This window comes from Sinohyriopsis cumingii, chromosome 17 (genome assembly GCF_028554795.1).
Source record: "Sinohyriopsis cumingii isolate HCF-2022 chromosome 17, ASM2855479v2, whole genome shotgun sequence".
NCBI lineage: Eukaryota > Metazoa > Mollusca > Bivalvia > Unionida > Unionidae > Sinohyriopsis > Sinohyriopsis cumingii.
In genome coordinates, this window is record NC_142977.1 from 13517879 (window position 1) to 13543668 (window position 25790).

The following is a 25790-nucleotide window of genomic DNA, read 5'->3' on the forward strand; positions in this document are numbered from 1 at the left end:
TGAACTTTAAGATCTCAAAAAAGGATCTCACTTCATAGTTTACTCCAATGTTTATAGAGTTTTACAAGATTCTGTACTTGCAAAATATGCATCCATTTGCTTCTCCTTCAGCCATGATCCACTACAGCCTCTTGGTAGGTCCCTGAGGGTAAGAGAACTCCACCAAAGACATATGACAGATATGTGCAATTATCTGTGCATGCCCCAATAAGGTTTGGGTTATAACCAAGTACATGTATACATGGTTAAAAGGTTGGGTTATAACCTGTAAGTGTATACATGGTTAAAGGGTTGGGTTATAACCCAGTTAATGTATGCATGGTTAAAGGGCTGGGTTATAACCCAGTAAGTGTATGCATGGTTAAAGGTTGGGTTATAACCCAGTAAGTGTATGCATGGTTAAAGGGTTGGGTTAAAACCCTGTAAGTGTATGCATGGTTAAAGGTTGGGTTATAACCCTCTAAGTGTATGCATGTTTAAAGGTCGAGTTATAACCCAGTAAGTGTATGCATGGTTAAAGGTTGGGTTATAACCCAGTAAGTGTATGCATGGTTGAAGGGTTGGGTTAAAACCCTGTAAGTGTATGCATGGTTAAAGGTTGGGTTATAACCCTCTAAGTGTATGCATGTTTAAAGGTCGAGTTATAACCCAGTAAGTGTATGCATGGTTAAAGGTTGGGTTATAACCCTTAAGTCTATGCATGTTTAAAGATAGAGGTATAACCCTGTAAGTGTATGCATGGTTAAAGGGTTGGGTTATAACCCAGCAAATGTATGCATGGTTAAAGGCTGAGTTATAACCCAGTATGTGTATGCATGGTTAAAGGGTTGGGTTATAACCTAGTAAGTGTATGCATGGTTAAAGGTTGGGTTAAAATCCAGTAAGTGTATGCATGGGGTTTAAGGGTTGGTTTATAACCCGTAAGTGTATGCACAGTTAAAGTTCCTGGCTTAGGGATGAAACCTAACATATCACATATCTTGTAGTGGCAAATCCTGCTCAAGTTACTTCACTACACTGGACAACAAACATATCACATGTCTTATAGTGGCAAACCTTGCTCAAGTTACTTACATTACACTGAAGTACACGTACATCACATTAGTGGCAATCCTTGCTTAAGTTACTGAACAACACACAGAACTACAAGTACATCACAGTCTTAATGTAGCGGCAATCCTTGTTCAAGTTAGTTTACAATACCCTACAAAGGATGGAAGTTAGGGGTTAGTGGGGAATTACAGGTATGTACATTAATTGAACACAGTACATGCAATATTTCTATTTTATTACATACATATATTTGTTAGTGCACAAAATATGCTGCATCAATGATATTAGAAAGATATTAACATAAACTTCAACCAAATATGAAATATTATGCTTTAGTTAAAAGATTATATACTGATATCACTTTGTGACTTTTTTTAGGAAGAGTATCATCAATTAATCATGTACACCAGTCTGGACACTTTAAAAATGTATGCCTTTTAAGGACTGGCAAATGCTAACACTTATGTTGCTGATATTGTTCATAGAAGGAGTAAAGCACAAATGGCTAGTAATATGTAAACATCAGATTAATATTCCAGTATAAAATACAGCTGACACAAGCGTCAATAGTTAACATCAATCTTTTTGAATGAAATCAATTTTTAAATAAAATGTAAGTATGCTATATTAGTCTACATATAAAAAATCCAAGGACAATTTAAAATGAGTCATTTCCTTATAAATTAAAGGCCATGGAGGTACCATATAGCATATTTAACTCAAAGCCATACGGAATATTATACATAGCATATTTTACAGAAAGGCCAAGGGGAGACAATATACAGCATATTTAACACAAAAGCCAAGGGGAGACAATACAGTACAGCCTGTCTTGAAAAACCACCCCTTCTGCCAACAAATTATGCTCTCTCAAATCAGGTCATAACACTATAAAATCATCCTGTGTTTTGACAACCTGGTCTCTCACAGCTATGGTCTTTCAAAGCAAGTTTTACTATACATATCAGTTTAATCTGAAAATCCAAGGAGAAAAATATGTTATATTTAAATGACAATCCACGGGGGGAACATATCAAATTTAACTAAAAATCCAAGGAGATACAATAATATATTAAATGCAAAGACCAAGGAGATACAATATACATGATATTTAACCAAAAGGCCATGGAATACAATACACATCATATAAAAACCGAAAGGTCAAGGGAATAAAATACACATCATATTTAACTGAAAGGCCATGGAATACAATACACATCATATAAAACTGAGGCTAAGGGAATACAATACACATCATATTTAATTGAAAGGCCATGGAATACAATACACATCATATTTAACTGAAAGGCGAAGGGAATACAATACACATACTATATAAATGGAAAACCAAGGGAATACAATACACATATTTAGCTTCAAGGCCATGGAATACAATACACATCATATTTAATTGAAAGGCCATGGAATACAATACACATCATATTTAACTGAAAGGCGAAGGGAATATAATACACATACTATATAAATGGAAAACCAAGGGAATACAATACACATATTTAACTACAAGGCCATGGAATACAATATACGTCATATTTAATTGAAATTCCATGACACTGTAAGTCTACACAGATCTGATGATCCACTGTTTTCAAAGACAGACAAGTCAGAGGGAAAACTCAGCCTTCAAACTTTGTTCGTATTATACAAGATTACCTTCCTTATTATACAGGATTATCTCCCTTTCATTTTGGCCACATCCATGTACTTAAAAAAACTTGATTAACTCTCTTTCCTTGTTGCTTCTATCCAGGTACTTCAAAATGAAATGGATTAAATCTCTTTCTCTCTGAGCGAAATCAAACTAGCACATATCTCTTGTGATAACAGCTAGAAGTGACATGTTTTCAGCATACAAGTCTACACTTCACAGGATTTTGTGTTGACTTACATTCTGCATGCTATATTCTATTTAAATGGATACAAAATAAATGAAATATGTATCAGAATGATTTATTTTACAAATAAATTTTCACACACAGGTTATAAAAAAATACTTATCACAGTACAAATCTTATAAATGTTTGCAATTAATTTACAAATATAGAAGCTGATATGATTTTTCAAAAACAAAAAATATACAAGTATTATTGCTGCTATTGCTTATGTTTTTTATACAAATTTAAGAAAAATTGCATTTCAAAAGTCAAGTAAATATTGATCAAAGACAGAACTGATTATGTCATTTAACATGGTCATGTTTCATTAGAACATTATCTCATGACAACTGTATTTTCCCTTTTTAAAAGCATTATGAATTATATGAATGTATACATTTAATATACCACCTATAACATAAATTACTGTGCACTGAATTCTCACAAGTGACATAAATTACTGTAGATTTAATGTATCACCTGTGACAGAAAATGTAGCAGCCTTGGTAATTTTACAAATTCTGAAATTTAACTTTCTGACTACCTTATTCCAATGGATCTTGCAAATACAGTGTGAACATAACATCAATTTTTTATTTTGCTTTTTAATCTGTTACACCCTAATGATTACAGTAGGCTAAGCGATAGCTCAGAAATCATCCCCAATAATAAACCAGGCAGGCCTTAACCCAGAAATCATCCCCCAATAATAAACCAGGCAGGTCTTAACTCAGAAATCATCCCCCAATACTAAACCAGGCAGGCCTTAACTCAGAAATCATCCCCCAATACTAAACCAGGCAGGCCTTAACTCAGAAATCATCCAACTGTAACATTCAGATCATGTTTATTACACCCCAATGGGACTGCTCTGATGGCCTATTGGTTAGAGTGTCCAGCTCAGATGCGGGAGGTCACGGATGCAAACCCTGGCTGAGTCATACCAAAGACTTATAAAAATGGTACAAACATGCCTCACTAGGTGCTCAGCATTAAGAGGTTAGTGTTAGGACTGGTCAGCCTGGTGTCAGGATAATGTGACTGGGTGGGACATCATGCTACATGCCTGCAGAATGATGCCCCAGTTGCATAACATCAGTGCAGACATTGTAGCAATATGACTGAAAAATTGTTGAAGCTAAGTTAAGAATCCAAAATCACACACACACCCACCCCAATGGTTATAATAGGATAAGCCTTAGCTCAGAAATCATCCCAGTCACACCTGGATCATGACTATTACACCCCAATGGTTATAGTAAGATAAGCCTTAGCTCAGAAATCATACCCTAATGGGTACAGCAGGCTGGGCCTTAGCTCTGAAATCATACCCCAAAGGGTACAGCAGGCTGGGCTTTAGCTCAGAAATCATGCCCCAAAGGATATAGCAAGCTAGGTCTTAGCTCAGAAATCATGCCCCAAAAGGTACAGCAGGCTAGGTCTTAGCTCAGAAATCATGCCCCAAAAGGTACAGCAGGCCAGGCCTTAGCTCATAAATCATGCTGCAAAAGGGAACAGTAGGCTAGGTCTTAGCTCAGAAATCATGCCCCAAAGGGTACAGCAGGCCAGGCCTTAGCTTAGAAATCATGCCCCAAAGGATACAGCAGGCTAGGTCTTAGCTCAGAAATCACCCAACTGTAATGCTTGGATCATGTCTGTTACACTCTAATGAATACAACATGCTAAGCCTTAGCTCAGCAACCACTGTAAACTGTAACATGTATATTATTCTAATGAGTAAATGCAGGCATGGCCTTAGCTCAAAAATCACCCAACTGTAACATTTAAATCATGCGTATTACACTGAATGGGTTATCAGGCTAGGCCTTAGCTCAGAAATCATCCAACTGTAACATTTAAATCATGCGTATTACACTGAATGGGTTATCAGGCTAGGCCTTAGCTCAGAAATCATCCAACTGTAACATTTAAATCATGCGTATTACACTGAATGGGTTATTAGGCTAGGCCTTAGCTCAGAAATCATCCAACTGTGACATTTAAATCATGCGTATTACACTGAATGGGTTATCAGGCTAGGCCTTAGCTCAGACATCATCCAACTGTAACATTTAAATCATGTGTATTACACTGAATGGGTTATCAGGCTAGGCCTTAGCTCAGAAATCATCCAACTGTAACACTTGAACATGTAACTCATTCAGAGCCTGCATTACTGCAAAATCCTTTATGTCTTTTAAATTATATACACTGTTTACATGTGTTGTTGTTGTTGTTGTTGTAGGGTTTAACGCCATTTTTCAGCACACGATAGGCTATACATGGCGGCCAGTATTAATGGTGGAGGAAGAACCCGGGAAATCCCCAGAAAGAACCACCGACCCTCGAGAAGCTACTGGCAAGCTTTCTCACATACCCACATTAGCCGAATCCGAGACTCAAACGCACGCAGACAGAGGTGAGATGGCAGTGATAAGTAACGGAGAGCACTTTAGACCACTCGGCCACTCGGGGCCCCGTTTACAGGTGTCACCTATGCACTGATATTCTGAATGCACTATACACTGGTAAACATACAAGTGAAATCGTAGATAACAACACATCCAAGGAAAATGAAGACTTTCCTCCTAAAATAAACTACAAACATTTCACCAACAAGCTTCAAGTAATTCATCTGGTGATATTTATGTAACCAGCAAAGGTTATGACATGTTAACTGTATATGTAGATATGGTTAGCAGCTTGGCACCTTGACTGGTATCTAACACCACTGAATATGTTCTCATATCCCCAAGGTGACTTGCATGTACAAGCATGGTCTAAGAACAACCTTTGGACAAATCCTGAAATTATCTTGTACACCTATGTACAGTCTGACAAAAACTAATGGAAGGGTCACCAACATAATTCGTACATGTATGCATAATCTGACAACCCATGGAAAGGTCCCCAAGTTGATTTGTACATATATGTACAGTCTGCCAATAACCTATGGAAGGTCCCCAAGTTGATTTGTACATGTATGTACAGTCTGCCAATAACCCAAGGAAAGGTTCCCAAGTTGATCTGTACATGCATGTACAGTCTGCCAATAACCCAAGGAAAGGTTCCCAAGTTGATTTGTACATGCATCATCATTACAGTCTACCAATAACCCATGGATAGGTCCTCAATTTGATTTACACATGGATACAGTCTGATGCCAACCACAGAAGGGTGATTAAGTTAACTTGTACATCTATGGAGTCGGATGCCAACCCATGGCAGGGTCCCCAATTTGACTTGTATGTATATGGAGTCTGATACCAAACCATGGAAGTGTCCCTGTGTTGACTTGAATATTTATGCAGTCTGATGACAATCCATGGAAGGAGGTACAAGCTCATGTCATTTTCAAAGACTGGTCAGATGACTCCTCTGACCCTTGAACTTTATTATCAGCATATTTCAAGTTATGTGATTAACTTGCATGTCAAATCAGATAATATTTCATGCAAAGGAAAGTACAGCCATATTCAAAACTTTCTAATCAACTGCAAAATCTGTACCCATGACATTAAACTTTGATTATTTTAATTATTAATATCTAAAAGATGGTCTTTGTTCCCTGGTAAATTTCTTTGCAAATTAATGATAAGTTATGCAAACAGAAAAAATATTAATGGCAAAAATAGAATAAAATTTAAACCCAATATATCTATCTCTGTGTGTGTGTGTGTAACATGCACTGGCTGTATGTATTAATGAACAGATAAATGGGAATTATGACAGGTGTATGTCATTTGTAACATTCTCTAACAAAATTATAAAAATAAACACATTAATGTGGGGTAAACTATGACCTACCAAATCAAATGATCTTGATAGCATTTTTTGGGAACAAAATATAAATAATATACTTTCAATTATATCTGGGATATTTACACTATTCCATAAAAAAGGCTGGGTAAACTAATTTCCCTGTTTTGGGGAACAAACATTATTATCAATGTCACAAGCATATACTGTGTTAAGAATTTTCCTTCCCAATGAACAGAGCTGTGGAGAGGTTTTCTTTTAAGCTAGGTAAATCAATCTTACATATGTGTGTACAAGTTAATGCATATGCCCATGTGAACATTGTTATTTATAATGTTTCCTCTATGCTGGACAAGTCCATCTAAGTTTATGGAAGACAACGTACTGTACTAGTACCATCAGCAATGCATTATGTAACATGCAAACTGTACATAGTATGTAACATGCAAACTGTACATAGTATGTAACAAGCAAAATGTACATAGTATGTAACATGCAAACTGTACATAGTATGTAAATGCAAACTGTACATAGTATGTAACATGCAAACTGTACATATTATGTAAATGCAAATGTACATAGTATGTAACATGCAAACTGTACATAGTAACATGCAAACTGTACATAGTATGTAACATGCAAACTGTACATAGTATGTAAATGCAAATGTACATAGTAACATGCAAAATGTACATAGTATGTAACATGTAAATGTACATATTATGTAACATGCAAACTGTACATATTATAGCCATGATCAGATACTTTTGCATGCTTTGGGAAAGTAGATTCCTCCTTGCCTCTTTGGATAAGATGGGTAAAATCAGAGGATTCCAACCAGTAAGTTGAGATGATTCTTCTCTACCTCTGTGAGATGACTAAATTTAACCACAGATTTCTACCAGCAGATTGGTGAGCTTCATCCATGACACAAATCTTGTATCTTCCTCAGGTCAAATTCTATCAATACATACAATTGAACGTTGTCTATCAATCTATGCAACTTAACGTTGTCTATCAATCTATGCAACTTAATGTTGTCTATCAATCTATGCAACTTAACGTTGTCTATCAATCTATGCAACTTAATGTTGTCTATCAATCTATGCAACTTAATGTTGTCTATCAATCTATGCAACTTAATGTTGTCTATCAATCCATATAACTGAATGTTGTCTATTAGTTCATACAACTGAGTGTTGTCTATCAATTCACACAACTAAGTGTTGCCTATCAATTCATACAACTAAGTGTTGCCTATCAATTCGTATAACTAAGTGTTGCCTATCAATTCATACAACTAAGTGTTGCCTATCAATTCGTATAACTAAGTGTTGCCTATCAATTCATACAACTAAGTGTTGCCTATCAATTCGTATAACTAAGTGTTGCCTATCAATTCATACAACTAAGTGTTGCCTATCAATTCGTATAATTAAGTGTTGCCTATCAAATTCATATAACTAAGTGTTGCCTATCAATTCATACAACTAAGTGTTGCCTATCAATTCATACAACTGTTGCCTACCAATTCACACAACTGCTGCCTACCAATTCACACAACTAAGTGTTGCCTATCGATTCATACAACTGAGCATTGTCTATCAATTCATTCAACTAAGTGTTGCCTATCAATTCACACAAATGAATGTAGTCAATCTGAATGCATCCAGTCAACTCTTGCTTCACCAAGATCATTCCCAGCTGTTGTAGAAATAGTCTTTTATTGTAAAGATAATGTCTTTAATTTAGAGGAACTATCATTATTGTCTAATTGCTGTCAAACCAAATCATAGTCTATTACAGAACCAAACCCTCCCCACCCTGCCATTAAAAAAAAGCATAAGAATTTTCCAGATACAGGAGGAATTTAATGATGAACTAAAGATAGAGACTGGAAAAATAACTTGCAATATTGTACATAGCTGTTTTCTTGGTGTTTTTCTTTCAACAGAAATAAGCATGAATAATAATCCAAAATGGACTTGGATGAACAAGACGAGTGAATCAGAAATATAAAGTACACTTCATATATACTTTCTCCTATTTTTAAAACTCATATTTTTCTTCAGAAAATTAAAGGTTTTGCTAACATCCTCTGGCACATTCCCCACATAAGTAAAATCTCAATGACTCATCAGGTTGTTGTAATGAACAACATTTGAAGAACATATACAGACCTGTTATTCGGAAAATGCTGTTACAGGGAATATTTTGCTACCATAAAACCATATGGTAAAGGTAACTTGTAATAAGCAATCACATGTTTTAAACAGCCAGTTGTTCCGAGTTCAATGCTGTAATGAGTGTTGACAGTGCATTTTATAAAAAGACAAATCAGGTGTGTATTCTAATTGCCCTTGATGTGAGTACAGTTCTCACTCTTTGTAAAGCTCTACTGTAATAATTCATACACTATCCATCCATAAAACCTGTTTGCTTTGTCATCTCAATGTCTGTTTACATAAAAAAGTCAGCGGATACTTTTGAAAATTCAAATAAATAGTTACATTTAAATATATAAAAACCCAAACAATAATTAATAAATGTTTACAAATATATAAATCATACAATAAATGCAAACAATGCCTGGGGATTATAAGCATTGTGCGATGAGTTTGCACAATTAGCCAATCTGAAATATGCTTTCAAAAGTAACATCACATGTGATTGGATGAATAAAGCTTTCTAAAGTAACATCACTTGTGATTGGATAAAAAAAAAATCTCAAGCTCAGGAGATTTATTATTTCCATGCATAACCAACAAATAAACAAGAAATAAGAATTGTACTTGTACATGTATCAATTTCAGAGGCATAGTCAAGCAATTATTTGATAAATGCCCTTATTCACAACAATCCTGACATAATCAAAAGTACATGTATCAATTTCAGAGGCATCGTCAAGCAATTATTTGATAAATGCCCTTATTCACAACAATCCTGACATAATCAAAAGTACTCTTTTACCCAGAAACACCTAAACAAAATGCCTGTCAGTAAACATAAAAATTATACTCAGAATAAAGGTCACCAGAAAAATGTAAAATTTCAAGTATGCTGAGAAAACAATGCTAACCTAAATTTGAACAATTGTACTGTCAATCTAACCATTAGTGTCAAGTAGAAGTTCATATAACGTTAAAAGATTGTATTTTGATTTCTCTTCTACATTGTGGTTGTTTATATTTGCATATATCTAGTTCACTAACTAATATTTTGACACAAGACCTTATTCATTACAATTTTGACATAATCAAATGCATCCTTTTTTCAACATGGAGTATAGCTTGAAGCACCTGGCCCCAGTCCAGAAACTGCACACCTATCAGTGAACCCCAAAATTAAATTTGGTCCAAATTTGAGCAAACAAATTGAAGCAAATTTTAAAAATGTTTTCATGGTCATTCAATCCATCATTGTAAAGTCGCTATTAAATTGGCTATTAATGGCAAAGTTATCTATGAAGATATTCTTGAAAGTATAGTCCAATTTAACTTTTCTTTTCAAGATGTTTAGATGGGAACAATAACAAATGTATTAATTACTGTTAAGTTGCCACTCAATTACAATGAACAACAGTGCTAATATACCTGTTGGAATGAACAACAATGTTAAAATACCTATTGCAATGAACAACTATGTTAATATACCTGCTGGAATGAACAACAGTGTTAAAATACCTGTTGGGACTAATGTGAAAGTTTCAAAGTAAAGTGCTGCATCATAAAATACTATTTTCAACATTCAATAAAATAACAATTTCGGCCTGCATTCAAAACTATTTTTGGCAGGAGTTTCAACAATGAACCTCAAAATATGATATCAGGTGTAAATCCTTATTTCATTGGGATTCAATCTTGAGAAATCATTTTACTGCATTTCTTTGTTTTGCTGTTTACTATTTTAATTGAAAAATCAGGCTGACAGCACCCCATGAACCTGAGTGATATCTGTAATGTGATCGAGTCCGACTATAAAGATGGCACTGTATAAGTGTACTGGCATATTAAGTTTGTCTTGTTTTGTGGAGTGCAAATTGGTCATTCAGATATTGAAAAGCACCGTACACAGTAACAAGAGCATAATCATGAGCATTGCCTGCCATAAATTGCGGCAGAAGTGCTATGACAAGATTCAAATGAGCATATAAATGATGCATGAGTTCGGGATTCATGCGTATGAGGAGAATTATAATAGTCGTCAATAAATCATCAGACATCACAGGAGACGAATCGCCATTTTTCTCTCTAATTCCCCTCAGCTGTTCCTCCGTGTAACGTATAGCTTTTGTGATGTGGCGCAGCTTTTTGAAGATTGATGCACTGGAAGTCATTTTGGAGAAGAAACCTTCAAATTTGTCAAAATTTGCAACAAAGTTTTGATACATGGGTGACACAGATGAATAGGCTGGGATATCACCATTTTCATTAAAGACAACAGTGTCATAACGATGTGGCCGGTGGAGAACATTGTCTTGTTGTCTAGTACGCGTGGGAAACCTCATCTCCACATAAATCTTCTCACCATTAACATCAGTCACCTTAATTTCATCAGTGCGACTTGGACAGTTTTTCTGTTGCATATTTTGGGACTGGCTATGATTTGTTAACCTCATCTGTACGTATGCATCTTCTTCAGTAGGATAGGAAAGATTTTGCACTTCTCCACAGTTACCTTGACAATCTGAGGATTCATCCATTTTATTGAAATTTCCATGAAAGCTGTCAGTCTCATTTACTCCAGTGAGAATTCCCTGAGAGTCAGGTGATTCACTCAGTCCCACACTGTTTTCTAGAAATTCTGAGGATTCACTTCCTTCACTGGAATTTATCTGAACTTCAATATCCTGGTTCTGCTCCAAAGGGCTATTCTCAAAAAATTCTGGCATATCTTCACAATCACGATCCGCATATTCATACAATGCATTCAAACTACATTTCCTGAGACGTAGGCTTCTTTGACTCTCATGGTGCCAATCATCTTCAGATCGAGGAGGGTGTTTCACCATAGTTTCCTTCTCATTCAATGACCCAGTCTCCTGCTCCAGGATATGAACTGAAGAAACTTTTGTCTGTGCAATCAGTTTTTGAACAACTGTATCATCAATTCCAATGTCTGCAAGTGTTACATGAGCAAGCCACTTCCTCAAACTTTGAATATTTGATTCAAACTTTATAATATATAATTCAGCCAGTTTTGGCATCAACTTCTCTGCAACTCGTTTTTCATAGATGATGTACATCTTGTTGACCAGTGTCCTGGGAATCTTGTCATTTTCACTGGTGATTTCAACAGCAATATCCTTCGACATTTCTATCAAGTTCTCCATGATGCTTTTTGTGATTCCTTCCAATGCTTCCTGTGGTATACCCTGAGATAAAGCCAAGGAATCTATACGTGAACTGATACTGCTGCGTGAAATCACACTTTGGGAATCATAAGATCGACGGCATTGTGAGGCACGCCCCATAATGTTAAGAAGTTGTACTGATGTTGGAGTTACTGGAAGACCACACTCCGTATTCTTGTCTGGATCCATGCAAGTTCCAGTCTCTTCCTCTGCTTTTGTGGCATCCACTCCACCAAACATATTTCTCTCAGCAATGACTTGCTGACATTTATCAATTATAGAATCACAAAATTTCTCAAACTTAGACTGGAAGCCATCATGATTTAGGTCAAACAGATTCTGAACCTTTTCTTCAAGAGTCAGCCATTCTGTTGGCCTTTGATTCTGATCTAAAATATCTGTGTCAATCTCATTACTGCCTAGTTTATGATGATACCCAACACTCTCTCCTTCTACATTTAGTTCTTCCATTGTTATATATATTGCTTCCCTGACAGAATGCATTTTCAATTTACTCAACAACAACTCATGAATATCTGATATGTCATTCTGATAGCGTCGACTTATCTCAACATAGATCTCCTGAAATAACGTACTGTCCTGTGTTTTCTTGGGTAATTTTCTTTTCTTCCTTTTAACATGTGGTCGGCCTATCACATTTTTTATTGTCTCTCGTACTGTCTGTAATTTGGAAATTTCATCATGTTCCAGATCTCTTTTTTTTCGGATGTCAGACAGACTTTGTTGTTTTTCTTCAATGCTAGAACTCCGTAAATTATCTATTTCCTCTTGAAGCAGAACCAGTTTCTCATTTGATTTTTTTACATCCCTTATGATGTGAGTAAGGAAAAAATCAAGAAATTCCCGGTTACAAGTTGCAACAAAAAATTCTTTTGTAAAATCATCTGTCTGCATCATCTTTTCTCGCTGCTTGCGAAGCGAGTTTTCCATATTCCTCTTTGCATTATCCTTGTGCTGGATATTTTCTTCTATTTCTTTGAGTTCTTGATCGACCAGTCTTAACACAACTTCAAGATACTGCATGTGAATTATCTTCAATTTGATCTTTGGAAGAATAAAACAATGCAGAAGCTGAAGAATTTTCAAGTGGGGATCACTGTTTAGTTGACCCTGTAAATACTGCCTGGCAATTTCTGTAGCCATATCAAAAAGTTCGTCCACAAAGGGATCGTAGTCATAGCACTCCATGTCTTCAAACAGTCTTTCTGAAAAATAAAAAATAAAAAAAATTATTAACATGGAAATGGTTTCATACTGACTCATACTAACATGAAAAGCATGACATGACTTGGTTTGGGTAATTTGTCTCCATTATGAGTTTTTTTTTATTTCAGAAAGCTTTTCTTGATGATTAACTTAACTTTTTATTCGAGCCTAAACATGTAACACAAGAATGTCCAGGATATGAACCAGGGACGTCTCATACTCAAATCGAGAATCATACCCATAGACAGCGAGAGGTCCCGGGTTCATATTTTAGTTGAGCCATTCTTATGTTGAATTGCTGAATACCAAATTCAAGCATAATAGGCTGGCAAGTCCCAGACCTAAAATTTGACCTTGACCTGATTGGACAGAGTTGGGAAGGCCAAATTGAGTAAAAAAAACTTTATCAAAGCTTTTCTATTATTTTAGATTTTATATTCCTCAAGGGAACTGCCTTTGGAAACCTTGTTGACGCACACATAATAGTCAACAGGTATTGGTTACCTGACTTGGTCTTAGGTAAGGGACCAACACAATCAAACATAATTCTACTAAATGGTTCATCAAAGGCAGGAATAGGTTGTTGATGAACCTTAGGTATTTAGATCTACAGTATTTACCAACATCACTTTTCATTTTTGGCCAATAGAAGTGAGTCAAGATCTTGTGATAAGTCTTATTAATCCCTAAATGACCAGCCAAAGGAGTTTCATGGGCCAGACTAAGTATTTCCTATCTGTAAGGTTTTGGAACTACAATTTTAGTTCACTGACCATTCGTCATCAGCAGGTACCTCGGGAGGTCTCCATTTTCTCATACGAATTCCATTGGTAATGAAATAACAGACAGGAACTTCATTAGTTTCAGTTTCACTAATGGCCTTCTGAAACAAACAGGAGATCTCATGATCTTTTTCCTGTTCGAGGACAAGAAATTGTCGTTTATCACCCTGAGTAGAATAAAGAGAATAAGTCGTTAAAAGAGGATCACTATGATCTTTACCTTCTGATTGATCCAAACAAGGAGTGAAAGTGACCTCATCAAAAGCCTGACCAATACATGTGTCAGCTAAAGGAATACTTTCCTTATCAATATCATTCTCAAGAGCTTTCTTTGCCATAGCTCTGGTAAATGCACAAACTGTAAATACATCAGGGAATTCTTTTTCAATTGGATCGACTTTCTGATCCAAGCAAGGCTTGTTTGTTACAAGTGGATTAGCCACAATCTTGTCTCCAGCTAGGTCATTGCCTAGTAATAAATGAATGCCCTCAGCGGGTAAAACAGAGACTGTTCCGACTGTCATGGGTCCTAGGACTAAGTCTGATGACATATTTACACAATGGAGAGGAACATTAACAAAGCTGCACTCTACTCCCTGAATAAGAACACTCTCGTTTAGAAGAAGACTTCTCAGAAAAAGGCAAAGTACCTGACAATAAAAGACTCTGTGAAGCTCCTATGTCCCTTAAAATTTTAATAGGGATAAGATTGGCAGAATCACCCAAGAGTGATATAAAACCCTTCGATATGAATGGTTCATAATTCTCCATAATAAAATCAGACTGGGGTTTGTTAGCCCCAACAAATATATTGCTTTCAATACATGAGAGTGACCGTGACCTCTTAGAAATAAGAGCATTGAAAAAGGTCTGTCTTGATTCTGATGCCTATTTTTCAGTTTGTAGCAATCAGAAATAATGCATCTTTTCTTCTTGCAATAGGTACACGTTGGAAGAGACACGGATTTTGAATCAAGCTTACCAGAAGCTTGATTTTTAGAAGTTGTGCCAGTTTGAGTTTTAGAAGGGCTTGTATTAGACTGAAATACTTTTCTGCCAAAAGACTGTTGAGTAGAAGTCTTATTTACAAAAAAGAACTTTATGAGTTAAAGAATACTCATCAGCAGCTCGAGCAGCATTTTCCAAGGTTTCAATCTGATGCTCATCAAGATAAGACTCAATGTCACTATGGGCACAGTTTCTGAACTCTTCAAGTACCGGTAATACAAGTTGTTTAAGACTTTGGTAATCTTGTTCTAACTGTTCTTCTTCTGTAGCAAATTCGACAGGAGTTTGTCCAGCTTTTCTATAGATAAGCTTCGGGGGACTCACTCATAACCCCTTAAGATGCATTCCTTAACCATATCATAATTACCACTTTGTTGAACTGACAGTGAATGGTAAATATCACTAGCTTTACCAGTGACTACACATTGTAATAATTGAGTCCAATGCTCCCTTGTCCATTAAAATTTTCAGCAACTTTTTCAAAATAAGGAAAACCTTTGTCTACTTCTTTTTCTCTGAAAGGGGGCACTAATCTAATGTCTTTTGCAAGATAAAAACTTAAATTTGGATTTAAAGTGTGAATATGCTTTTCACTTGCCAGCTCCATTTCTTTTATTCTAAATTGATATTCCCTCTCTTGCTTCTCTCTTTGCATTTGCACCTGTTTTTCTTTCTCTCTTTCTTCTGCTTATAAATGCATTTGTTCTTTTTGTAATTGCATTTGTCTTTCTCTTTTTCTTCTGCTTGTAAATGCATTTGCTCTTTCTCTTTCAATTTCATTTGTCTTTCATTTTCTCTTTCTTCCTTATCTAACTGCATGTCTTTTTCTTTCATTTGTCTTTCTTTTTTCTTCTGCTTGTAATTGCATTTGTTCTGTTTTTTTCTCCAATTTCATTTGTTATTTCTCTTTTTCCAATTGCAACTGCATTTGCATCTGTTTTTCTTCTTTATCATTCTGAAATTCCAGTTCCGCAACTCCAATTCCATCTTGTATTTTAATTCTAATTCCTTCACTTTTATGTCAGAGTCTGATACAGACTTACTGATCGAAACCAAAGCACTTTTATCCAAAACATTCTTTTCCACCAAATACTCAACCAAAATATTCTTGTTTCTTGTTTCATTAAGGAAGCCTTTACCTCAGAAAGATCGTATTTTCTGGCAAGTTGAATCAAGTCATCTTTTTTGAAAAGATCTAATTGTTCCTGGGTAGGATTTGAAAGAAATGTTTCTACTTTTGATGACATTTTAGAAAAAGCATGCTGATTTCACTAAAGATTTCAAAAACTTGGGGAATTCAAATTTCAAAAAAAACAAAGTTTTCTGAAATATTCTAGCCAAAATTCAAAATCCCAGATGAGTCCCCAGTTATTATGTTATGTGTTTAGGCACAAATAAACAGTAACACAAGAAAGAGTGAAAGCAACAAGCTTTGAAAAATAAAATATAATAAATAATTTATTTCCCTGGAAAAATATTGTAAAAGATATTTAAAAAATAACTTACAGTTTCAAGAATCAAATCCAAAAATAATCCAAGAATAAGATTTTAGAAGTCCTAATAATAAAATGTCCTAATGAATTTAAGTTAGAGTCCCAACAAAGAATCCAAGATGGAAGGCGATGACATATGTTGTAACCTGTACTGTGTTGAAGTCTACAGTTCCTTGTAGAAACACAATAATTAATCCTCCACTCTTGGAAATCAAAATAAAAATTTTAAGAAATGTCTTTGTTCAAGAATTCGATATAAGCACAAAAAATATTTACAGAGAAATGAATTAATCTTTTAGAATCCGAAAAATTAAAATAAAGCTCAAAAACTCATAACTAGTCACAACAGAAGAAAACAACTTGACATCAAGTGTTTAAAGCCCCAAAACTCTGAGATTTCTCTATCTAAACATCACTATTAATACTAAGTATTTTGCAATTTTGGAAATGCCTAATTGTGAAATAGAGGATCATGTCATCATGTTTACATATAAAAATCATGTAGCCCCTGTATGTCCTTGATATGAACCAATCATTTTACTCTGAGAAAAAAGTTGTTTACTTGACCCTCAATCAAGGCCAGGAACTAAGTCAAAAATAGAAACAGTATTTCTATTATTAGGTATGTATGGAAAGGTTCAGGTCAAACTGAATTTTCTGAGAAAAATATCACATTCCAAGTAAACAAAATTACATTACAGTGACATGTAAAGAAAATAAAAAGATTCCAAAGCTCACAAACAATCAAATCAAATCAAACACAAATTAAATCAAATATATGTAACAGTAACTATGACCCCTGTGCTTCTCAGTAACCATTACCCTTGGGCTTCCCAGTAACAACGAACCCTGGGCTTCTCAGAAACTATGACTCCCTGTGCTCTTCATTAACTATGACCCATGGGCTTCACAGTATCTATTTACCCCTGGACTTCTCAGTAACAATAACCCCATGGCTGCATAATAACTATGACTCCCTGGGCTTCGCCATAACTATGACCCCTGGGCTTCTCAATAACTAAGTCAGAAGGCTCACAAGTCTGCAGTTCATGTTGAAACACGTACACATCTGGTCCCTTGGGTTTATAAGTAAATATTACCCCTGGACTTCACAAGTCTGCAGCTCACTGATCCCTGTGTTCATTGGTCCCTGGGTGCAATGGTCCCTGGGTTCACTTATCCCTGGGTTCATTGATCTCTGGGTTCACTAGTACAACCACATTACTCTGAAGGTTTGCTACTTCAATCAAAATACGACTTGAAAATGAAATCATTCAAATTTTGTTTTTAAATTTCCTCTAATATTTTTTTTTTACAAAATTGTTTTCTTCATTAGATCTTGAAATATAGTTCTATCTACACAATAGGTGATGACATATTTTATATTAACCTTTAAAAGTGTTAAAGAAGAATTTTTCTAAGCAACAATTAAAATGTTATGAAGTTTTACCAAGACTATCATGAATGGCTCATAGTATGCCTGTCCTATGTTAAACAGTCCTCTCCATAAATAACTAAAACTTTGCACATAAACCATTTTTCTTCTTTCAAAATGATCTTGACCTTTGCCCTTCTGATACCAAAATGAATAGGATTCTTTCTTACTCTAAGTGCAAGCTATTTACAAAGTTTAGGTCAGGTCAGTGATGTATATAATTATTGTTATTGTACTAAAATAATTTTTCTTCTCAGTCAGCAAACTTAACCTTTGACCTTCTGACCACAAAATCAATAGTCATCACCTTATTCTAAGCACAAGACTTCCACAATGTGTGACTGAGGCGCTTAAGTTGTGTAGAAATTATGTTTCTGTGTAGATACCATTGCTATAGTCTTTCAGTTGAAGTGACCTTGATTTTTGACCTTTTAAGTCCAAATTCATTAGACTTATTCGTTACAGCATATACAAGACAACCACAAAATTTGGTAACTGTAAAGTAATGGTTCATAACCTGTGGGTCATGGACCTGTGGGGCCGCAGATTTATTCCAAGGAGTCCATGACTGATGGATTAAATAATATGTCATGCACATATACTATTTTTCAAATATATGTATTTGTTGTAGTGACGAACTCAATGTGAATTTATTTACAATGGTTACTGAGCTCACAAAAGATTTTTGTCATTATGCGTTTTCTCCAATATCGGAAGCTAAAAGTACAATTATTATACGATGAAAAGGGGTCCTCATACTCAAAAAGGTTGGAAACCACTGCTGTAGGGGATGGAGAAAGCAGATTATTGTGCTGAAACTAATTTTCATCTTTCAGGCAGAGTGACTTGGACCTATGACTTTATATCCAAGATACAAGCCATCCACAATGTCTGGTAACTGTCGATAGTGGGGACCTGGAGTTATTAAGCTGTACTATTGACCTTAGATATTTAGACTCTGAAACTGATAGGGTTCTTTCTTACCCGAGTGCAAGATATCCACAAATTTTAGCAACTGTAGATCATGGAGAACTTAAAATTGATGGCGCAGAAATCATTTACCTTCTTTCAGTCACATTGACCTTGACCTCTGAGCACCAAATCAGAAGGGTTCTTCCTTACCCCAAGTGCAAGCAATCCACAAGGTTTGGTAACTGTAGATGGTGGGCATCTTCATTCACTGTGCACCAACCAAAACCTGGTGACTGACAGACAGATGGATATACAACATCATCAGATACTATGCTTCATCTAATGGCAGGGGGAGTTACAATATGTTTCAGTCCATCTCATCTACAAGTTCCAATTCAGACTTCACCTAATGGCAGGGGGAGTTACAGCATGTTTCAGTCCATCTCATCTACAAGTTCCAATTCAGACTTCATCTAATGACAGGGGGAGTTACAACATGTATCAGTCCATCTCATCTACAAGTACTAATTCAGACTTCACCTAATGGAGGGGTGGGTGGTTATAGCATGGTTCAGTCCATCTCATCTACAAGTTAATTCCAATTCAGACTTCATCTGATGGCAGGGGGAATTACAACATGTTTCAGTCGATCTAATTTTCAAGTTTCCATTCAGACTTCATTTAATGGCATGGACAGCTACATGTATCAGTCCATCTCATCTACAAGTTCCAATTCAGACTTCACCTAATGACAGAGGGAGTTACAGCATGTTTCAGTCCATCTCATCTACAAGTTCCATTTCAGACTTCATCTAATGGAGGGGTGGGTGGTTATAACATGTTTCAGTCCATCTCATCTACAAGTTAGTTCCCATTCAGACTTCATCTAATGGCAGGGGGAGTTCAAACATGTTTCAGTCCATCTCATCTACAAGTTCCAATTCAGACTTCACCTAATGGAGGGGTGGGTGGTTATAACATGTTTCAGTCCATCTCATCTACAAGTTAGTTCCCATTCAGACTTCATCTAATGGCAGGGGGAGTTCAAACATGTTTCAGTCCATCTCATCTACAAGTACCAATTCAGACTTCACCTAATGGAGGGGTGGGTGGTTATAACATGTTTCAGTCCATCTCATCTACAAATTAGTTCCAATTCATTCTTCATCTAATGACAGAGGGAGTTACAGCATGTTTCAGTCCATCTCATCTACAAGTTCCAATTCAGACTTCATCTAATGGCAGGGGGAGTTACAACATGTTTCAGTCCATCTCATCTACAAGTTCCAATTCAGACTTCACCTAATGGCAGAGGGAGTTACAACATGTTTCAGTCCATCTCATCTACAAGTTCCAATTCAGACTTCACCTAATGGATGGGTGGGTGGTTATAACATGTTTCAGTCCATCTCATCTACAAGTTAGTTCCAATTCAGACTTCATCTAATGACAGAGGGAGTTACAACATGTTTCAGTCCATCTCATCTACAAATTCCAATTCAGACTTCACCTAATGGATGGGTGGGTGGTTATAACATGTTTCAGTCCATCTCATCTACAAGTTAGTTCCAATTCAGACTTCATCTAATGACAGAGGGAGTTACAACATGTTTCAGTCCATCTCATCTACAAGTTCCAATTCAGACTTCATCTAATGGCAGGGGGAGTTCAAACATGTTTCAGTCCATCTCATCTACAAGTACCAATTCAGACTTCATCTAATGGAGGGGTGGGTGGTTATAACATGTTTCAGTCCATCTCATCTACAAGTTAGTTCCAATTCAGTCTTCATCTAATGACAGAGGGAGTTACAGCATGTTTCAGTCCATCTCATCTACAAGTTCCAATTCAGACTTCATCTAATGGCAGGGGGAGTTACAACATGTTTCAGTCCATCTCATCTACAAGTTCCATTTCAGACTTCACCTAATGGAGGGGTGGGTGGTTACAACATGTTTCAGTCCATCTCATCTACAAGTTAGTTCCAATTCAGACTTTATCTAATGACAGAGGGAGTTACAGCATGTTTCAGTCCATCTCATCTACAAGTTCCAATTCAGACTTCACCTAATGGATAACATGTTTCAGTCCATCTCATCTACAAGTTAGTTCCAATTCAGACTTCATCTAATGACAGAGGGAGTTACAACATGTTTCAGTCCATCTCAACTACAAGTTCCAATTCAGACTTCATCATATGGTGGGGGGTGGGGTTTACAACATGTTTCAGTCCATCTCATCTACAAGGTCCAATTCAGACTTCACCTAATGGAGGGGTGGGTGGTTATGACATGTTTCAGTCCATCTCATCTACAAGTTAGTTCCAATTCAGACTTCATCTAATGACAGAGGGAGTTACAGCATGTTTCAGTCCATCTCATCTACAAGTTAGTTCCAATTCAGACTTCATCTAATGACAGAGGGAGTTACAACATGTTTCAGTCCATCTCATCTACAAGTTCCATTTCAGACTTCATCTAATGGCAGGAGGAGTTACAACATGTTTCAGTCCAACTCATGTACAAGTTCCCATTCAGACTTCATCACATGGTGGGTGGGGGGTGGGTTTACAACATGTTGCAGTCCATCTCATCTACAAGATCAAATTCAGACTTCATCTAATGGCAGGAGGAGTTACAACATATATCACTCCAACTCATCTACAAATTACAATTTTTGCTTCTATACAGAATAGTACAAATGACAATAAGGCGGTCTTTACCACACACATCTGGCATCATTATGTGGTGGGAGATAGGAAATGAAATATTTCAGACGATAAAAGTGTTAATCTATAAAAGATATTGGTCTGCAACAGTGTGTTTATGGAAATACAAGATATTGTGCAAACTTCACAATATCCATGAACTTGATAAAAAAGAATTTGTTTGCTAGGTTTATAACAGACAAATGAACCAGTTTCTGTGGCCAAGTCAACTAAGTAATTGTGATGGGGAGAGATTTGCCTTGTTTTGTGAATGCTCAAACCTTTTTAAAAAAAAACACCATATTCAGTGTAAGGAATGAGTAGGTCTTTTCAACGGTGTTTACCATTACTGTAAACTAAAAAACATTTTTCACTCTACTAAACACTATTACATTTAGTACAATATTTACTAATCTGGTAAGTATGGCAAATTTAGTTCCTAAAATGAGCTGTCAGAACCACTTCACTTCAGTCACCTAGAAATAGCATAATATACACTTAAAAGCAGTCCAATATGTAGTAAAATATTGATTTTTCATGGCAAACAAGATAAGACTACAACAAGCTCATGCCACTACAGGCATTTGTCCTCAATAATTTTGCTTAAAAGGCTACCTATGAGTATTAAAACAGATATAGCTTTTAATTAAATAAATCACCATTCTATATTTGCTAAGTAATAACCTGAGATGTTTGGTTCAGTACAAATCGATAGTATTTGATGATTTCAACCGAGTTTACATAGGCAATCAGCTATCAGTTTTGAAGGGGGTGCTCACCAGTTATTATGTACTTTTGAGAGAGTGATGTATTACGGTGAAGTTGTCTGCAATGAAACATGCAGTGAAGAGAATGTTGGCATACCTCTATGCTACTTTGATGTAATTTGGCTGACATTTCTTTGGATATTGTACTTATGAAAACTGTACATGATCTAAGCACACTGCTAACAAAAATGACTGCTCCCTTGTGCTAAAACAATCACCCTGAATTAGTTTAAAGTACACTGTCTTTAGTACCTATTAAAATTGGAAAAATGAATTTTGCCCAACTAAACAATACAAGCTTCTGACCGCTCCAATGGCTTAGTGACTGGAGCAGCCACCTCAGATGTGGGAGGTTACTGGTTTGAACCCCGGCTGAGTCATACCAAAGACTTATCAAAATGGTACTAACAGCTGCCTCGCTTGGTGCTCAGCAATAAGAGGCTAGTGTTAGGACAGGTTGGCTTGGTGTCAGAATAATGTGACTGGGTGGGACATCATGCTACATGTGTGCGGCATGATGCCCGAGTGCTAGACATCACTTTGAACTGCCACACTGCAGACATCATAGCGATATGACTGAAAAATTGTTAAAGCTACATTAAAAAATCCAAATCACACACACACACAATACCAGCTTCTGAAGTGCAATAGATGAACTACCAAATATATCAAATGTAAGAAAAGTTATTGGCTCTTTTTTACAATTTACCTCTGAAGTCCAGGAAGTGAAAATGACCAAATGGAGCTAGCAGTTTTTGAAAGGTACACATCTGGAGTAAGACTAAGCTGTATATTCTATAACCCATATTACACCCATCAATCATATACCAAAATAAAAGAAAATTAAAGGTTCTTTCAAATACACCTAAGATATACAAGGTCTTTTTTAAACACACAGTATAACCAGTGAGGAAACCCGGTGAACTTCTTTTTCTTAAAAATTCTAACCCCATGCAAAATACAAAACTGTAGAGCACCACCTGAATTGTGACTCTTCTTAGACTGGTTCAATACATATTGTGAAATGAGAATTAGAGAAACAGTCTATGATATAGAAAATGGCAATCAATAGCAACTGTAAACTCCATAGAGACTACTCACAACTGTAAACTCCATAGAGACTACTCACAACTGTAGACTCCACAGAGACTACTCACAACTGTAGACTCCATAGAGACTACGCACAACTGTAGACTCCATAGAGACTACTCACAACTGTTTATTCGTATCCAGTCAAGCATCTACAATTTATCACTTCCCAATTACAAAGTGGAAATGACTATGATTTTCCTGAATTCAAGCCAGAGGCACAACTGTTATCCACAATTCTGTCTGCATTTTGTTAACATTATGTACATTATTTTCATTTTTGAAATCATGAAAATTCTGATACCAAGTCCTCTGCATGCAAGTTCTTTTCCTGGTCTGTTTCCATTCCACAGTGCGTACCAATCCTTAAATGCCTGGGTTATCAAAGAATCTGAGGTAGATTTTGATCACTGACCAAGAGTCTAGTCCCAGAAGGCAAACTGCGCATGTCTGGCAAGCCCATTTGATCAATCCAGTATTTGTTAGTCCTTTCATATTCTTTTAAAACCTTTGTGTTCACTTTCGGACATAAAAAAAGTGTGTTCCAAGGGCAACTGACACTGGGAACTAGATACCAAATTTTCAGGATTATCTCATACACATAAATATCTGAGTAGACCTTTTACATTGTAAGACTATTAATATGAGTTGCCAAGTGTGTGCTATATTCCTGAACATTTGTCCTCTAGTTCCCCTGTCAATCTAAAGGGGAACATGCTACACAACGCCGTTTACTTTGGACGAAATAAGTAGATTCAAACAACATACATATCAGATGCACGTATTACTTGAAGGACTAATGAACCTTTGGAAAAATAATAAACCTTCGGAATATCGACCACGTACTGTGACAACAAGACAAACAAGCAGATCTCCGCTCTTTTCTCTCTGACACTGCTAGCAGTTACCAGTACTGTCAACAGAAACAACAGCAACAAAAAAAAGCGGAGGTGGAAATCTACTTCATGGTCTGCGACAACCTTCTTACCTTGAGTTGAAAAGTAGTCTAGAATACCGTCCACAGGAATGCGCGACTCGTCGACATCATGGAAGCTGGATTGCTTGGGGAGAGACTCCGCAGTCCAGAAAACTTTTCTGCTATCACAGTCTACCAACATCGAGTCAAACATCAACACTTTAAACCAAATAGCTGGTTCAATCCGAGTTTCTGTAACTTCCGCAATTTTCGGGATGAAACATTTATGTAAAGTTATTTCAGGTACTCTTTTCAAAAAGTTGTTAAATTTCAGATACAGGATCATTGTTTCCTGATTAATTCAAGAATTTACACTTCAGCCTAAGTGAGTACATTCCTTAAAATGAAAACTTCTCTTCCGCGTGTACAAACCCAGGAAATACCCGAAGATCGCTTATAACGTTGATAAGACACATTAGGATAATCTTAGCAAATTCGTCCTTTCCTGTCACGGAAAAGGCCGAGGTTGATTAGAGTTTTACAAAAATAAATTTTAAAAATTATATAATAAAAAAAAAAAAACATTAGGGAGGCTCATCATGCTGATCAGACCAGCTGCAGATTGTGTCTTTCGGGGCCTGGGACACTTCAATTTGAGGTTGGGGGCACTGAAGATATAGAGCTACAAATATAACTTGAATGCAGTCCTTAAATTGTCCTTTGTACGTGTATAATTATCAGTGGTGTAGTGCTAAAAAAAGAAGTGAGGGAACGCAAGAAAGAAGCGAGGGAACGCATGTTACTCAGATGCGCGGGGGGGGGGGGGCGATGGCAAGCGCAAAAAGTAAGGGAACGACGTTCCCACCGCACTACACCTCTGGTAATTGTTATAGCTATATTAGGTTAAGAATTTTCCGGTTTAGACATATATGCGTTTTTTTATATATATAAAAAAACGTCATTTTATCCATATTCACTGGGTGGGGGTTGGGTGAATGGGAACGAGCCCCCTGCCCCCACCTTATCTAAAGCAGGGATACATTAACATACATTGATAAAGATACATGCGTATCTTATCTAAAGCATAGATACATTATCATGTATTGATACATACATATCATGCACAAAGCATATATACATTATCAGAAACTGATACATTATCATAATAGATACATTATCATACATTGATACATATCATACATATTTAAACGATTTAAACTGTTATCATACATACATACACGGGGCCCCGAGTGGTCTAAAGCGCTGTCCGTTACGGATCACTGCCATCTCACCTCTGACTGCGTGGGTTCGAGTCTCGGATTCGGCAAATGTGGGTGTGTGAGAAAGCTTGCCAGTAGCTTCTCGTGGGTCGATGCTTCTTTCCGGGGATTTCC

The 25790-nt window shown here is 36.3% G+C and overlaps 1 protein-coding gene across 1 annotated transcript; it reads right to left on the minus strand.

Moving 5' to 3' along the window:
- Positions 1-1271: 1271 nt before the first annotated feature.
- LOC149777778 (uncharacterized) lies at positions 1272-25032 on the minus strand. The gene is made up of 2 exons (XM_089938813.1): positions 24469-25032; positions 1272-13286 (listed from the first exon to the last, which is right to left on the minus strand). Exons 1-2 carry the CDS (start codon positions 24740-24742, stop codon positions 10717-10719), a joined length of 2844 nt encoding a protein of 947 aa, XP_089794939.1. The 5' UTR covers positions 24743-25032; the 3' UTR covers positions 1272-10716.
- Between the last annotated feature and the right edge of the window lie 758 nt (positions 25033-25790).